Here is a 16,395-nt window from a genome sequence, read left to right as displayed (position 1 = left end):
GCAGGAGTGGGTGGGTGAGATTCTGTGGCCTGCATTGTGCAGGAGTCAGACTAGATGATCATAATGGTCCCTTCTGACCTTAATAACTATGAGTCTATGAGACTGAACTGGCCAAGCTGAACAGAGTTAATCAGGGGCCAGAGGCTTAATTAAATGCAGTGGTGAGACAAGAGGCAGCATTTTCTGGATCCCTGTCGATAGCTGATGCTTTAGTCCAACGATAAAATAGAAGGGAAAAAAACACAAGGGGACAATATATTAACATGTGAGAGACCAAAGGTTCATCAGCCAAAGATCACGGGCACCCAAGCCAGCTGCTGGGGGAAGCAGCTTTTATATAAGGGCATCTTGGCTCCATCTGACCCCAGTTCTGAGGGGGCCGTATCAGGAGAGTCCACCCCAGCTCACAGCCCCAGCTCTGAGAGAGTGAGCTTCGGGGGAGCTGCTGGTGGTTTGGGTTGCTTCTTTTGCTAATTCTCAGCACCAAAGCATTGCTGGGGAGCATCACTTTGGCCATACCATGGTCAGCGTGCCCCTTCTCACTGACAAATGTTCATGGAGATGGGTCTTTGCCTGCCGGGAGGCTGGGGGAACGGCTGCTCCTCAGCCAGATCCCCACATTCACATGCAAAGAAGGGGAGTCACTGCATGGCTGCAGCTCATTCAGAAAGAGGAAGGATGGATCAGTGGTTAGGGCTTTAGCCTGGCCCTTAGGAGACCCAGGTTCCATTCCCTGCTCTGCCACAGACTTCCTGTCAATAGTTGCTCTGTGCCTCAGTTTCCCCACCCATATAACAGGGATAATAGCACTTTTGCATCTCATAGAGGGGTTGTGGAGATAAATATATTAGAGCTTGTGAGAGGCTCAGAGACTATGGTAACAGGAACCCTATAAGGATCTTAGATAGACTGAATGTGTCTGAAAACTGATAAGCCCATGCATTCAGATATTACAGGGAGGAGACGTAAGTAGCTAGCTAGAGAGGAAAAACCCACAGACTTGAGAATCGTTCATCTGCATTGTCTGGTGGATAGTTACAAATAAATCCAGCTTGGTACACACACAGCAGGGCACAATTCCTGGGTGAGTGTCCTTGGAAATCAATACTTTACCCCGGCTCCAGGAGTTACATCCTGATCACTAGGCAGCTACCAAACACAGAGCAGAGATCCTGTTGGTGATGAATGCTTAACAGTTGGATTTCCCCGATCACTTAACTCTGGATCCATTTATGGGAGTAAAATAAAGCAGCTCTGCAGGATTTACCTGACCAGCAAGTAGTTCAGGGCTAGGGCTCTTGACGCTCAGGAGACATGGTTTCAATTCCCCGCTGTGCCACAGACTTGCTATGTGACCTTGGGCAACTCGCTTGATCTCTCGGTGCCCCAGTTCCCCACCTGTAATATGAGAATAACGACATTTGCCCTTCCCTCCGCCTTTGGCTGTCACATCTACTTAGCATGTAAGTTTTTTGGGGCAGGGTCAGTCTCTTACTCTGTGAGGGTACAGCATTGAGCACAGGGGACCCGGATCTTGGCTGGGTCTCCTGTGATCATAGAATATCAGGGTTGGAAGGGACCTCTGGAGGTCCTCTAGTCCAACCCCCTGCTCAAAGCAGGACCATACCAAGTACCGTCCCTTATTTTTGCCCCAGACCCCTAAATGGCCCCCTCAAGGATTGAACTCACAACCCTGGGTTTAGCAGGCTAATGCTCAAAAACCACTGAGCTATCCCACCCCCCAACCCAGCCACTGATCATGCACTCACTCAGTCATGGGCACTGGCTGTTGTTTTGCAAACTGATGCTTCTGTGTCCTCCCCTGGGTGGCATCATTGTACAAGCAGAAGGACCCGTTTTTATTGACGTTAACCCAGGGGGTTTCAGACACCAATGAAAGTTGGCGTTCTGGGCAAGACAACAAGTGAATTCTTTGCTCTGAGCAGATTCTCCCATCCCTAGGAGATGGGCGACAATGACATGGCACGTCCCCTTACACGCCATAGTTCCAATGTAATTAGCGAGTGTACAGGGTTTGATTTGCGCCCAAGTCTGATAAAGGGCTCCTGGAGCGAGACAGCTCTGCAGAGAGCCACGCCATGGAAAAGGCAGCAGGATGCCTGGCTCCTCATGGGAACTGCTGGCAGTGGGGACGAGCTCCGAACTCTCACTTCCTAGCTGCTGTGCCCAGAGCTGGCCCTAGACCAAATGGCGCCCCAACTGGAGAGTGTCTTTGGCACCCTCCTTTCCATTTGTTACACTTTTGAATACCCAACAGCACCCCAAGCCTGGTGCCCCCTGCCCCTAAATCCGGCGCTGGCTGTGCCTTTTGTTTCCCCAGGTTTTCCAGCGGCGGGAGGACGGCTCGGTGAATTTCTTCCGCGGATGGGAAGCATACCGGGATGGATTCGGGAAGCTGACTGGAGAGCACTGGCTAGGTACGCCACTCCAGCCCACTGCACAGGCTAGCAAAACCATCGGCCCAGGGTCCTTTTAAATTCTCCTTGGCATGTTGGGGGGAAGGGGGGGGCTTGCTTTTCTCGTCCATGGTATTTTATCTAGGGAGAAGAACAGAAAAGTCCTTTGATGTATCAAACCAGCAACTGGGGAGGGGAATGGAGGTTGCACATGTGGGTTGGACCCACTGGGATCCACAGTGCTAGAGAGCACTGGGGGAAGGGGAAAATGCACCGTTCCTCCTGGCAACAGCGGGGACCTGGGGCAGGGCTGGGGCCCAATCTGGAGACAGCAGGAGAGGGTGTATTGTGGCTAATAGCAGCCCACTCCCCTTTCTGCAGATATGAAGGCGGGGTGGGTAGGGGGGAGCTGGAGACAATAGGATGCTGTGTGAGGTGGCTAAATACCTTGTGCCCGCATGTGGCTGTGACTAATCCACTCAGCAGAGCCTCCTACTCCTGAAGCCTCTTGAGCGACAGGAGAATCCCCATTAGCAGAACAGGGCCTGGTACGCAGTCAAGCGGGTCCAACTCTAACACAGAAAGCCGGCCTAAAAAACTCAGGGCCAAATCCATCCCTGGGGTAACTATCAAAGTCACAGCATTACCTCGGGGAGGGGCAGAGTTTGGCCCCTTGGGGGTATTGCCCAGAGACTCTAGGTTATGGCCCAGCGGAGACAAGAAAAGCCAACCCCTGCAGGCCGTACCACCCCCTACGTCCTACAAGAGCCCCTGTCAAACGACCTGGCCCTCTGCTCTGTGCTGAGGTGCTGGTATTCCCAAGGGAGCTCGCGGCCGGCAGGCAGGGGGCCCGGGGCTCAGGTGGCATTGCAGGGATCTCACTCCCTGCGCCCGCTGCACTGCCAGGCGGGGATGCTGCAACCACAGGAGCGCAGGGGGAAGCAGACGAGCCGAGCAGAGGCCTCCGGGGCTCTTTGGCCCTCCCTGAGGCTGAGGAAACGGACGCCAAAAACTTCACAAAGGGTGAGGCGAGCTGCTCAGCAACCAGCACGCTCAGCCCAGCCCAGCCCCTTACTAGCCATCCCTGCCGCATGGACACCCAGGCATGGTTGGTATCCTGATGCAAACGCAGTGGGGCCCAGGACCCTCCAGGGATGTGTGTGTGCGTGTGTGCGCTTCTGAATCTGGTTAGGGCCAGGGGCGCTATCTGAGGGCTCCCCCATGCAGGAACCCTGTGCCAGCCATGCCGGCAGGAGAGGAGCTACTAATTCAAGTGTGTGCGGGCCTGTTAAAGGGGCTTGCTCTGTGTGTGTGTGTCTGGCTGTCTCGGGGGCTAATAGCAGCTGACCAGTGAAGGGCTGGGGCTGGACTGCTGGTTCAGGAGAGGAGGTTCAGTGGGGAGGGAATCAGTAGCAAACAAGCCAAGGGCCACACTTGAGCTGTGGAAAGGAGGCACCTGGCCTCCTTTTCTGAACAGCAGAGCGAGGCTGTGGGTGGGGAGGAGGTGGGGAGGCAGAGTCGCCACTGGCTGACAGGAAGATGTTAAGTCTCTCAATACAATTGCAACTGTGTGATACTTTAAAACCAGCTCCTGCTAACAGGCAGCTCCGGGTTGTCTTTAAAGACCCTTCCCCTCCTCCCCCGACTCCTAGGAGTGAAATCTCCAAAGGATGATTGCTCAGTGAGATGTCAGGGCAACCCCTTAGGAGTGCCTGCCTCCCCCAGTCCTGCGGGCACAGCCCCCTGCTGCAATGCATGCTGAGCGCTTCCACCAGGACAAGCCCCAGCTCAGCAGCTGAAGCCAGGAGCTGCAGTGTGGAGGGCCCCTCTCCCCACCCCAGGCCGTAGGTGGAACTCACCAGGTGCTTCTAGAGCCACCACAGCATGCACTCTGCTCCACAAGGTGAGCATGGCCTCGAATCCTGGAAAACAGGCAGAGGGGAAGGGAGAGAATTGAAAGAGACCCAGACTCACCTTGGGAAGTGTCACTTATTGCCACTGATGGCTCCTGAGACATTTCATTAAATACCCTCTTCATTAGTAGATGAGCAAACGGACTGCAGAGCTCCCCGCATGTGCTGGCGTGTCCGGGAGAGAGGATCTGCTCCCCAAGCCAGGACTGACATGCAGAAAAAGCCCCGTCCTTCACCACCCCTGTAGGGACTGGGGGGGGTGCTTTAGCTGCAGTGGATTGTTAACCTGACAGGTTGAACTCAGCTGGACGAAGGACGCCCCCCCCCCCGCCCCATCTCTGGAGATGAGGAGCGGCCTGTTTGGGGGAGCCTCATGTTTGCTCCCTCTGTCCCTCAGTTCTCCTCCCCATCTCCCCTTTCAGGAGGGTCACCCAGGGCGGGGTGATGGCCGAAGCATTCTGCTGTCTGCCCAGCATTCATTACTCACAGGTCCGTGGTGAGCCTGCTGCCAGTGCCCACGACTGACTCCTGCTTTACCACCACAGGGCTGGCGCGGCTCCATGCCCTGACCACGCAGGCCAGCTACGAGCTGCGCATCGACCTGGAGGACTTCGACAACGGCACGGCCTTCGCCCAGTACGGCACCTTCGGCGTGGGCCTGTTCTCCGTGGACCCGGAGGAGGACGGCTACCCGGTCACCATCGCAGACTATTCCGGAACAGCAGGTCGGTCTGTGCTGCTCACGGGTCGCTCCCCGGTCCCCACCCCGCCCAGAGCACGTTGCTCGGGGAGAACGAGGTGGGAAGGGGAGATAAGGCCTCGTTCCCTGCTGTCGCTGCGTTGAGCCCCACAGCCTTTTGCCTTCGATGAGCCCCAACCTTTGCCATTCATTCCATATTGCTACAGGGAGGAAAACAAGCTCACACCAGCCCTAGGGAGGCCTGGGATGGCGGGCAGTGGGGTCAGGAGTGAGGTACATCAGCAAAGCATTTGGGAGCCTAAAAGTGGACTAGCAGGGGGAGCAACTGGTGGGACCAGAATTGCCTTTGCAGGACTGTAGCAATAAGGGGAGTTTGCACAGCTTGTTGCTCCTGGCTCTGCTCAGCCTCTCTCACTCTCTCGAGTCCCTGACCTCCAAGGCCTCCGTCACCAGGGCAGACCCAGAGGGCAGAGAGGCAAAGCCGCTCCAAGCCGCTGTTTGCACCAGAGCCGCTCACTGCACTGGTGCAAACTGCGGCTTTGCCTGGGGCTCTAGCCAGGCAGCTGGAATCCAAGCTGAGGCCGGACCTGTGCCCGCTCCCGCACGTATCCGTTCAACAAGGGAAGCTGGCTTGAGGCTGAGTCTAGGGAATGCGGGAGGCTGAAAAGCAGGGCCGGGGCGGGAGCGGGGCCGAGCAGCGATGGGCAGGGGCTTTGCTGATGGCCGCTCTCCCCTCGCCCGGCAGGGGACTCCTTCCTGAAGCACAACGGCATGAAGTTCACCACCAAAGACCTGGACAACGACCATTCGGAGAACAACTGTGCCGCCTTCTACCGTGGGGCCTGGTGGTACCGTAACTGCCACACCTCCAACCTCAACGGGCAGTACCTCAAGGGCCACCACAGCTCCTACGCCGACGGCATCGAGTGGTCCTCCTGGACCGGCTGGCAGTACTCCCTCAAATTCACCGAGATGAAGGCCCGGCCTGTCAGAGAGGAGAATTAGCCCAACGGCACGACCCCTCCCCTGCCCCCTTTTCCTCCCTCTCCCCCTCCCCCACAGCTCGGTGTCGTCTTGTCCGTGAGTCGGGGGCAGCCAGGGTGAAAAGCCCCTCTGATAATGCACCGCTCTGGGCCGCGCTGTCAGCAGCGGGACAGGGGGCCCAGTGGGAGCCCCCTACCAGGGGAGGGGTGGCTCTTCCTCTGAGGGTGCGTCCAAGGGGAGAGGCGGTCGCTGTTGCCTCCTTGCTCCGAGCACCTCCAAGGACGTGCACCCCCCCGGCGGTGGAGTCGGCCCCCCTGTGTTTTGCCTCCCCCCTTCCAACAAGCCAGCAGCACCCTGGGCTCAGGTGTGTGCCACAGTGGGGAGCCGCCTGGACCTGCTGGGCCTTGGCTTGTCATTACAGGGCAGCTCCAGCGAGGCGGCCCGTGAAGATCCCTTGGGAAAGCCCCAGCAGGGCGTGGAGAGACTCGACCCGTCGCGAGGCGACTGAGCCGTTAGTGACAGTCCCTGGAGGCAGCGGCTGGCCTGTAGTTCTTGGTGGGTTTTGCCAAGGGGGTACAGCAGGCACTGAGAAGGGCAAGCCATGGGGACAGGCGTTGGAGAGCTGGTGCGGGGACAGAACCCAGGAGGCCCCACTCCCAGCCCCTGCACGCAATACCAGCTGGGCCGTTAGAAGACCCCCCCCACCCCACCCCGTCCGCCCGCCGTGTTGATTCCCTGCACTGAGCTGGGCTCCCAGCACAGAACAAGAGAGCTGGGCTGGCAGGGGCCCCAGCTGACGCCGTAAGGGTGGCATGTATAAACTGCAGCCCCAGGGGCTCAGCAAATGGCACACAAAGACCGCAGAAAGGGGGCAGCGCAGATTCTTTGTACCCACCCTGGGTTCACTGGAGCTGCCTCCTCCCCACCAGCCACTCGCTTTCTGGCTCCAAGGCTCCACTGGCGATGGGGCGTCAAGTCTTCATCAGGGAGTAGGGTTGTATCTATCCGGGGCGGGGGGGATACGGCACCTGGCCTAGCTTTCTGCCGCGGTTTAGCCTGGGTGTGCCTCTGGACTGATGAGCAATTCCTCCTCCCATTCAAAATGGCCCCGCATCCCAAATCCAGTTTCTGCTGACGCTCAGCAGCTGCAGCCTCTGTCCCAGTGACGTTCCCAGGCCCAGCAACAACTAACCCTCCCGCAGTCTGCAATTCCAGGCCGGGGGCGGGGGCGGGGGTGGAGACAGTAATTCAATCTTGGAACTGAGAAGGAGGTGACCCCAAACAGTCCGCCAGCTCTCCTGGCCCCATCGGGCTCGCTGTATCGCTACATCCCACGTGGGTGCGCTTGCCACTGCGCACCACCCAGCCCTTGGGCTCAGACACCCAGAGAGTATTGGCTGGACCCCTCAGAAGGGATGGTTGGCCAAGGCGGTGGGGCAAAGCTCACGACTGCAGCGTTGGAGGTGGGAGGGCTGCAAGCGGGAAGCCAGCTGTCACTCCCAGGCAACGCTTAGGGGTTACGTTTCATGGAGTCTTTTTGCTGACCAAACCCACTCGGAAGAGGGCAAACCCAGACCCCCTTTGTGGAAATGTGACCTTAGCTGTACGGTAGCCGTGATCTTCCCCCAGCTCCGTCAGAGGCTGGCTGCAGGGAAGAACCGCTGGTTCTCCAGGGGGGGATCCCTGCCCCTGTTCTCTAGGTGCAGAGGATGGGGAGCTGGCCTTCATTTCCAGCCCACACAAACCTTGCTCTGGCTTATACACCTGCAGATATTCAAGCCTTTCATTTCTTCAAATCCCATGAAGGTTTTAAAACCTCCCCCCGCCCAAACCCTGAGCCAGGTGTAATATCTGTGAGGCGTGGCTAACCGCGTCGCAGCCCCATCCCAGCGGCCGGTGCTTCACGGTGATCAGACCAGACAGCTGGTGACAGAGGGGCTCCAAGAATTCTTGTTCTCTGGGACGTCACGGAGAACAGGGACGAGCCAAGAGGATTGAGAGGAGCCATTGTGTGGAATGCGTAAGTCACAGCCAGTCCTCCTGCTCCCTTGTCAAGGAGGCACTTCATAGCCCAAGCTGTTCAGAGTCAAGCCAGATGGTCAGCAGCAGAATCCTTGCCCAGGTTTCTCCGGGCCCAATCCCCAGCGTTCAGGGCTTTGCTTTGTCGGCAGCACTCTGCAGAAGCCATGGTGCAGGTAGACGTCCAGCCACTTACAATGAAAGAGAGGTGAGGGGAAAATGGGAACGCTCCTGCTCCTGCCTGAGATGCTGAGGATGGAGCAGAGCCCTGCCAGCACAGGAGAGCTCCATCCCCATCTGCTCTGCAGGACACGGGAGACAATTGGGCCATATTCTGTCTGTACTGGAATCTCTAATGGTAGGGCGTGCTGCTGAACGCTGTGGTGTGAAAGGGTTAAATGGTGCATGAGAAGGAAGCCCCTCCCCCATCCTCTTAGTGCCAGACCTGAGCATGCTAGAGACAGGTGTCTCAATCAGGAACTCGTTTGGATTTTGTTTAATGCCAAACCACACAAAAATGCTCAAAGCCTTCCAGTTTGTGGGGCATCACTCTGGAGACATCATCCCTGCAACTCAGTGGTGCCAACTCCCCCTGCTGGTGGCACTTGGCAGCACCATTTACAAGAGAGCAGTGCGAAGAAGTTTTGTGCTTTGCTCGTTCTGACTTCTCATGCCTTTGCGTTTCCCTCCCACCACGTTACGGGCCAGGCTGATTCTCTGGCACTGACATTTCATGACTGTGTTCTTTTGAATGTTTTCTGCCAGGGGCGAGCAGCTACCTGAGCAGCGATCTGACGGATTTAAACAGAACCAGGTGTGGGCTCTGGCGCTGCCTAAGAAGGCTATCCCAAGGGAAGCTGACTCTTCTTTGTAGGACACTCCCGTAGGCAAGAAAACAGCTGGATTTAAAGGGGGATGGGGGCTGTAAAGCAGGCATCCAAATCAGAGTTCTTCTTAGGGTTACTAAAGCATGGGGCATTTCGTTACCTCTGCTGGGGCTGCGTTCTCCCCCATCCTCAGGGTAGAGGGAGATTTCAGAAGGGCAGAGGGTTGCTTTTGGCCTTTGAAAGACACCAGGTGCCAGCCACAGGGGCTGTATTTTTTTTTAAATAGTCCTGGAGAGAAAATGCCCATAGACCCTCCTCACCCAACCCCTCTGCAAATTACTCTGATCAGTTGCTGGACAAAAGGATTCAAAGAATACACCACCCAGGATCAGAGCACTCTGCTGGGAGTGGGGGGAGCAGGAGGAAAGGAACATAATTGAAAGGATAATGAAATTCACTAAGTTACTGTTCACTTTGTCTATTGCAGTAGATTGAGGCCACTGTACCAGGCCCTGTGCAGACACAGAGCGTCTCTGCCCTGACGAGCTCACAGTCTAGACCAGACAGACAGCGGGTGAGAGGAAGGAAAGCTCAATGTATGCCCATTGTACAGATGAGGAACTGAGGCAGAGTGATTAAGTGTGTTTCAGGCAGTGGTGGTGGATTAGAGATTTATACTTCTCTACGCATTAAAAAAAATTCTCTGTAAATCTGTATGTGAACTAACAGGGAGCATTTGGGGAAAGTTTTTTCACAGTGAGGGGATTTTCTTGAGTGGTGTGTGTTGGCGAGGCAGGGTGCATTATACATTTGGGATTATTGTGGTTTTCCCTCTGATGGGGTCCAAGTTTCCATCCTGAACATCTGAGGCCTGCCTCAGTTCAGTAGCACCTCTGTTACTGTGAAACCCACCAGCTTTAAAATATGTCTTTTCCTTCCACCCAGACTGCACTGGACATAGGCCTGGCAGAACTCCATCTTCATTTCTTTAGAACATTGACAGCTAATATCAAGGTTTATTTTTAAGCTCTGTTTTAGATTATCCATCTAAATGTCCACAGCTATGGGAAATTTTGTGGAGGGAAGGGTTAAACAATTATTGAATGACAGATGTTGAGATTCAAAAAGTTAAAACTTAACCACCATTAAAACACAAGCTGTCAACATCACACATCAAAATACACAAAGATCCTTCAGCTCTAATAAGTTCTACTTTGTGTATCTGTAAATTTCAGTGATCACCAATGGAAATAGTTTCTCCTCCCTTTGTGTGGGTACAGTGAAATTGACATTTACTGCAACATTTACAGATACACAAACTAATCCTTCCAAGCCTAGCGATACACTTGCTGTACAGAGCTGCACACTGATTGGGTTAGATTAATTAAACAACATGACATCAGTTCAGACCTGATGTCTGCTTTTACTGCACAAGGAAAGACCTATGCTACCTACCTAAGGGTTATCTACATTTCCACCTTGACCTAAGCTACCTGCTGGAGAGGGGAGGTCAAGCATTGCCGGGAGCAGAGCTAGAGAAGCAGCTGTCCTAGTGGAGGGGAAACCTGTGAATGTTTCTCAGTTGGTTTGTTTTTTATTTCACTGGAACAAACTGTAAATAGTTTTTATAGCATTTGCCTTTGGGACGGATGGGAACGCCTGACTACAGACCCAGACTGCCCAGCCAGCCGCCAGCCTGGGAACATGGTAGCACTCAAGGAACTTTGCTCAGTGGGGAAAAGACGTGCGTTGGCTTCCTGTGTTTCCTCCCGGGGCCATTGTTCCTGGGGGTCGGGGAAGGTGAAAGTTGTGTGCTCATTCAGTCACTGGGCACTTTGTGTAACTGGCCCTGGTCACCCAGGACTCCTTAATGAGTTTGTTTTGAATTGCATGAGAGGTATTTAATACAATCAGAGGCCCCAGGATTTCCAGGGATTAGCTCTAAGAGTGCACAGATCAATCTGCAGCCTGGCATTAGACTAAAACCTGTCTACGATGACACCTCCCCTGGAGAGAAGCAAGAAGGGGGTGAGGTCTGGGAAGGGCAGGACAAATGCAGCCAGACACCAGGTGCTGGGAGAAGGCGGCACTGCAGTGCATACAATATCCCTCCAAGGAGCTTCCTGAGGGTCTGGCCCCCAACCCTGCAGCCTCCAAACCTGCAGCGTAGGAAGACCCAGGCCGCCAGCTGGTCTGGAGCAGCATATGGCACGCTGACCAAAGGGCTGGTAAAAGGCCAGCTGGGACAGGGGCTCAGGTTAGATGGGAGCCCCTTTAACCAACACTTGTTGGATTGCTGCCTTTGGCTCCTGGCCCATACAGAATCAAGCAGGGCTGGTGCAGCAGTTTTCCATGCTGCAGGGTGCTGGCTTAATTTCACCAGCCTGGGTAGCCAGAGGACAAGGATGGGTGTCTAGGCAGGTGCCACACCCGTGCCTGCCCTTCGAGGTTCTGGAAGTTGGGGGGACAAAGCAGTTTCCTGAGCTGGACTTCACACAGCCAGCCCGTTGCACCCGGGGGCCGTGGCGGAGCTGGGGCCACAAGGCTGTATGTTCAGGTCTGAGCTAGTGGACGGGTTGTGTTGTTTAGCAGTACAATGAAGTCTAGCGCGTGTGTGATTGGTGTCAAATGCTGTTCATGTGGACTTCCAAAAACTCCTTAATAAAAGGAACTCATCACTCTGTACATCCTGCGTCTGGGTCTCCATCCACCTCCAATCGCACCCCCCTGCCCAGCTGAGGTCATTTCCCTGGGGCTCTCAGCGCTGGGAGCATCTCGCGTGCCCAGAGCAGCTCCTGGCAGGGAGCACTGCTTACGTGAAAGAGAAATGGCTCTGCGGAGCAAAGCTGACTGCAGCAGCTGCTGCCTGCCTGCCTGCCTCCCTCCCTGTTATGCCAACCCCAGAGAGGGCTGGGCCTAGGTGTCTTTCTGCTGCCAACAACTTAGAATTACCCAAAGGCCACGCTTCCAGCTAATGCCCCTGGAAGTGTTTTCCCCACCCAGCCCTTGCATGCTCCTTTCCCGTATGCTGGCTCTCGCCACCCGGCTCTCTGCACCGGCGCCAGCCTCCGTCAGAATTTACCATGCTGGCAGGAGGAAGTGGGTTCACTTGAAGAAAACTAGGACTAATTACTGCCGGCCTGGCCGAGCTTTGATCGGCAGCAGCCTTTCCCACCATCGAACCTGCCGGGAACCCGTCTGCTGCACCTTGGCAGCTGCTCTGAAAGAGGAGCAGCTTCAGTTCAGAGGTTAAACGAGCATATTTGCTTTTCTAAATATAAAAGCCCAGATCATTTCTATGGCTAGCGTCTTAAAGGGACAGCTCCTCACCCAGCGTACGACCGTGTAGCGCTCATGAAGCTTTGCTGATTTACTGCAGTTGAGGGTCTGGCCCCAAATTCAATCCACCTCATTGGGGTGGATTTCCAAGCCCTTCACAAAAATTAGTTGGGTCTCTCAACCCCTCTATGACACAGGTCAGTGTTAACATCCCTGTTCTACAGATGGGGAAACTGAGGCACAGAGAGTAAGTGACCTGCCAAGGCTGTTCAGAGAGTCAGTGGCAGAAGTAGGAACAAAGCTCAGGGGTTCCTGGCTCCCGGGCCCACCTTTGTTCCACTAGGCCATGCTGCCAGAAGACAAGGAGCCAGAAGAGTGGTTGGTAAACCACAACCTGCACCATGGGTTGGGGGAAGGAAAATCAACGCCAGAAATACAAACCCAGCCCAGGCTTTCTTGGCTGAGACAGGTGAGACACGCAGGAAATACCCCATGCTGCCAAAGAATGCAGCCACCTCCCTGTTCCTGCTAACCCCCTCTTGATGAGCCGTGGGCCAAGGGCACAAGGTTGGGGGGGGGATGTCTCACACTGAGGGGCAATGCCCATTCAACAGCAGCCTTATCAGGCTAGCAGAGAGGCGCACATCATGCCCACCAGCCATGGGCCAGGCCTTCCGCTCCAGTGCAGATTTGGAGCCAATGCAGAATGGCATTTCCCCCTGCAGCCCTTCCCAGCTGGGGTGGGCGCTGCGGCTGAGCATCCTGCATCTGACACTGGCTGGGGCGGGGGAATGGGAGATGGGTGAAGGGAGAGACTTGGACAATTCGTTGGGCTCCTGGCAGGGATGGTTCCCAGAAAAGCTGGCTAGGGAGGAACGTCAATGAGAAAAGTTTGCCCTCATGGAGCAGAGCTGGAAGCTGGAGGGGTGGGGGCCAGGCAGAGGGTCACAACAACCAATGCCACCCAGCACCTTCAGTCCCAGTGCTATATGTGTGTGCAATTCAGGGGGTCCTTCTTAGACCCCCTGCTGCTTTGGGGTGTCCAGAGACCAGCCGTGACCGTGAGCCCTTTTGTCCATCTCCACTTGGCCAGGCCCCTCCTCCCGCTGTGCAGACAGTCCGGCCCCTGCGCACTGATGCTCTCCCTGGGGCCACCACTGAAGGCCACTTGGAAACATCAACTGGTGCAGAACACAGCTGCTTGCTCGCCTAGTGGCAGCTCGTGGCTGGTCACAGTGCATCACCCCCATGCTCCAGAAGGCTCTCCAGGTGCAATCCCTTATGGTGATTTGAACCCACACATCCCTTCATGGCGTTGGTGCTGCATGCCTTGGAGAGATGCTTCACTCCTCATGCTCTAGCCCAGCCATGACGTAGGAACGGACAGTCTCTTGATCTGGAATCCTCTCTTCCTTGGCCCAGTGGAGTTGGTTTACCATCTGGGCACGTAAGGTCCCACTAGCCACGGAGGCTTTTCCAGATGGGTGGTCAGTTGGTGTCCCAGCCGGACGGCAGTTGAAGGGATCTCTCTTTTGCCGTTAATTGATGTAGTTTCAGGTCCCATGGGTGCATGGCACTGTTCACGCACACCTAGAGCCTGCAGCAACCCCCTCGGCGAGATGGCGACAAGAAACCATCAAGCAGGCAGTTACAATCTAGGAGTAACTCTCGGATTCATAGATTCATAGATATTTAGGTCAGAAGGGACCATTATGATCATCTAGTCTGACCTCCTGCACAACGCAGGCCACAGAATCTCACCCACCCACTCCTGTGAAAAACCTCTCACCTATATCTGAGCTATTGAAGTCCTCAAATTGTGGTTTAAAGACTTCAAGGAGCAGAGAATCCTCCAGCAAATGACCTGTGCCCCATGCTACAGAGGAAGGCGAAAAACCTCCAGGGCCTCTTCCAATCTGCCCTGGAGGAAAATTCCTTCCCGACCCCAAATATGGCGATCAGCTAAACCCTGAGCATGTGGGCAAGATCCCTGAGCACAGGGCAGGAACTCCGCTGGCCAGAGCTGCCCATTGCCTTTGCTGCCAGCCGAGGGTGACTCACAGCTAGTTAAAGCGGGTCCGGGGCTGCTTTCTCCAAATGAGGTGGCAAATCAAAGGAGTGCGTTAAGGACCCTAATCAGAGCCAGCTCATTGCTCCCATTGTGGCTGCTCAGACAGGCCCAATCAGTCAGCGGTCTAATCTCCATCTCCACCCAGCTTCCCAATGGGATCCCAGCCTCTGGAATGTGCAGCAATAAACCCACTGAGCCCCCGTGGCTGGGGGGGGGGGACTTGATCATTAACGCTGCAGCTTATTTAAAGGAGTCAAAGCCCAGCTGCCTGGCTCATCCTGGTCTCCGGTGCAGCTCTGCGTAGACTGGTTGCCCAAGCAGAAGGAGCAAGGTAAGCAGGGCTCTGCCACTGGGAGAACTGACTTGCTGCATGAGATGCTCTTCCTCTGTCCTAGGCCCCGGGGGCCCGGAGCAGTCTCCGCTCTCACTGGAGTCAGTGAGGGAGCTGCAAGCTCTCAGGAACAGGCCGGATGGGCCACATCTGCGGCCCTGTGCTGGGTAAGGAGCAGAGCGCTCCAGGTACCCGCTAACCACAGCTCCTCACGGTCCTCGGCGGAGGGGCTGTCAGGCCTGCTGTGGAGTCCCTAAAAGGGGGGAAGGTGGTTCCCAAGCCAGTCCAGCCTTTACATCAACACCTGGCAGCCTGGCGAGCTCCTTTGCAAGTGGCTGACGAGGGCCAGAGCCCAGGGCGCGAATGAGGAGCAGAGATCTCCATGGGAAAGCGAGGCCCCCCCAGAGCCCTCCTCTGCCTGTCTCCCCCCAGCAGCTCCCAGGCACAGTTGTCTCCCGGTCCTCGTGCTTTGATTTTAAGCGTTCTGAAGTTGCCACATCCAGCGAGGAGCGGGGTTTGCCACAGCCCCGGTGCAGCTTGGACAGCCATGGCTGTCCCTCAGCCCCCCGCCCCCTGACAGTCCTGGGGGTAGCAGCACAGAGACAGCCATGGGAGTTCAGCCTCCAGGCTCCTGGGGCACAGACACCCGCCCATAAAGGAGATGGGCCACCCGCCCACGCGACACAGGGCCCGACACAGCCGCAGCTTCCTCGCCTGGCTCTGGGTGCAGGGACTTTAACGGAAAGGATTTCCTGGGAAAACATCTTCTCCCTTAGGCCAACCCTCCCCACCGTCCTTTACAGAGAGGGAAACTGAGGCATAGAGCCATCGTGCAACTTGCCCAAAGTCACAGTATGGTAGTTCTAAGAATGCAACCTCAGTCTCCTGCTCTCTCTGGTACGGGATAGTTCCCTGCTTTGATCACTAGACCACGCTGCCACCATGTCAGCGGGAGGCTTCGGAGCCTCATCAAAAGAGGCATCAAGCATCTTTACTGAATGCCATTCGCCATTGGTGCCCGGTGCCATTGGCCATTGGTGCCCTTAGCTTTGCGGTGTAGTAGAAAGTGGAGGATTGTTCAGGTGAGTGCACTGAAGCTTTCCTTGCAGTGCCCCTGGGAGAAGCCTACAACTAGAGATCCCATCATTATAATGAAAGGGTCCTGGCCTACGGTCCGTCAACCCTCGCCCAGGCAGAGCTGTGCTCTTCCCATGTGGCAAACCAGGCGAGTGCAGCAGGATTTGAACATATAGCGCACAGGGTACGTCTACCCTACAGCCGGGCGCAACTCTCGTGGGAGCACAGAGCCGCCCCAGCAGGGCTTGAGCGAGGGGGCTCAGTGTGGGTACTGCAGCTCGGGCTCTGCTCCATCTCCCTGGGTTGGGAGGCTCGCTCTCAGTGGCAGCGTAGTCAATACCCAGAGACCCCCAAGCACCTAGAGAGAAGGCGAGTGTAGCAGAGACGGGCACCAGGCCAGTGGGGCAATCAGCTCACACATCCGACCCCAGACCCTACTGAGCGGGGCTTGGCAAGGAACTTCCAGCACGAGCCATTCGATGCTGGGGAAGATTTCAAATCGGCCCCTAGGGACTGCCAGGCCAGATCCTGCTCTGCTGGGTGCCACAACAGATAGGCAGGCAGGCGACTCGGCTCAGCTGCTTTGCAGAACCTCGCTGCTGGACTCTTGGGTGCGGCTTCTCTCTCACCCTGAGCAGGGACTGGTTGGCTGGGGGGTTCTTCTGCACTGGGAGCCTCATTAAGCGGTGGCTGCTTTTAGAGGAGGTGTTGACATCTGGGAAGAGGTCCACTTACAGGCACATGCCTCCATTGTTCTTTTCCATTCCCACCACCCAG

The 16,395-nt window shown here is 55.9% G+C and overlaps 1 protein-coding gene across 1 annotated transcript in view; it reads left to right on the top strand.

Annotated features, from left to right (window-relative positions):
* Positions 1-11,535, top strand: part of FIBCD1 (fibrinogen C domain containing 1) — a 43,763-nt gene extending 32,228 nt beyond the window's left edge. The window contains exons 5-7 of the mRNA XM_073314478.1: positions 2,342-2,438; positions 4,876-5,055; positions 5,776-11,535. Of these exons, the coding sequence (XP_073170579.1) occupies positions 2,342-2,438; positions 4,876-5,055; positions 5,776-6,035 (537 nt within the window). The 3' untranslated portion in view covers positions 6,036-11,535. The remainder of the gene's footprint in view (positions 1-2,341; positions 2,439-4,875; positions 5,056-5,775) is intronic.
* The last annotated feature ends 4,860 nt before the right edge of the window (positions 11,536-16,395 follow it).

This window comes from Lepidochelys kempii, chromosome 16 (genome assembly GCF_965140265.1).
Source record: "Lepidochelys kempii isolate rLepKem1 chromosome 16, rLepKem1.hap2, whole genome shotgun sequence".
NCBI lineage: Eukaryota > Metazoa > Chordata > Testudines > Cheloniidae > Lepidochelys > Lepidochelys kempii.
This window is presented reverse-complemented; position numbering and strand designations above follow the sequence as displayed.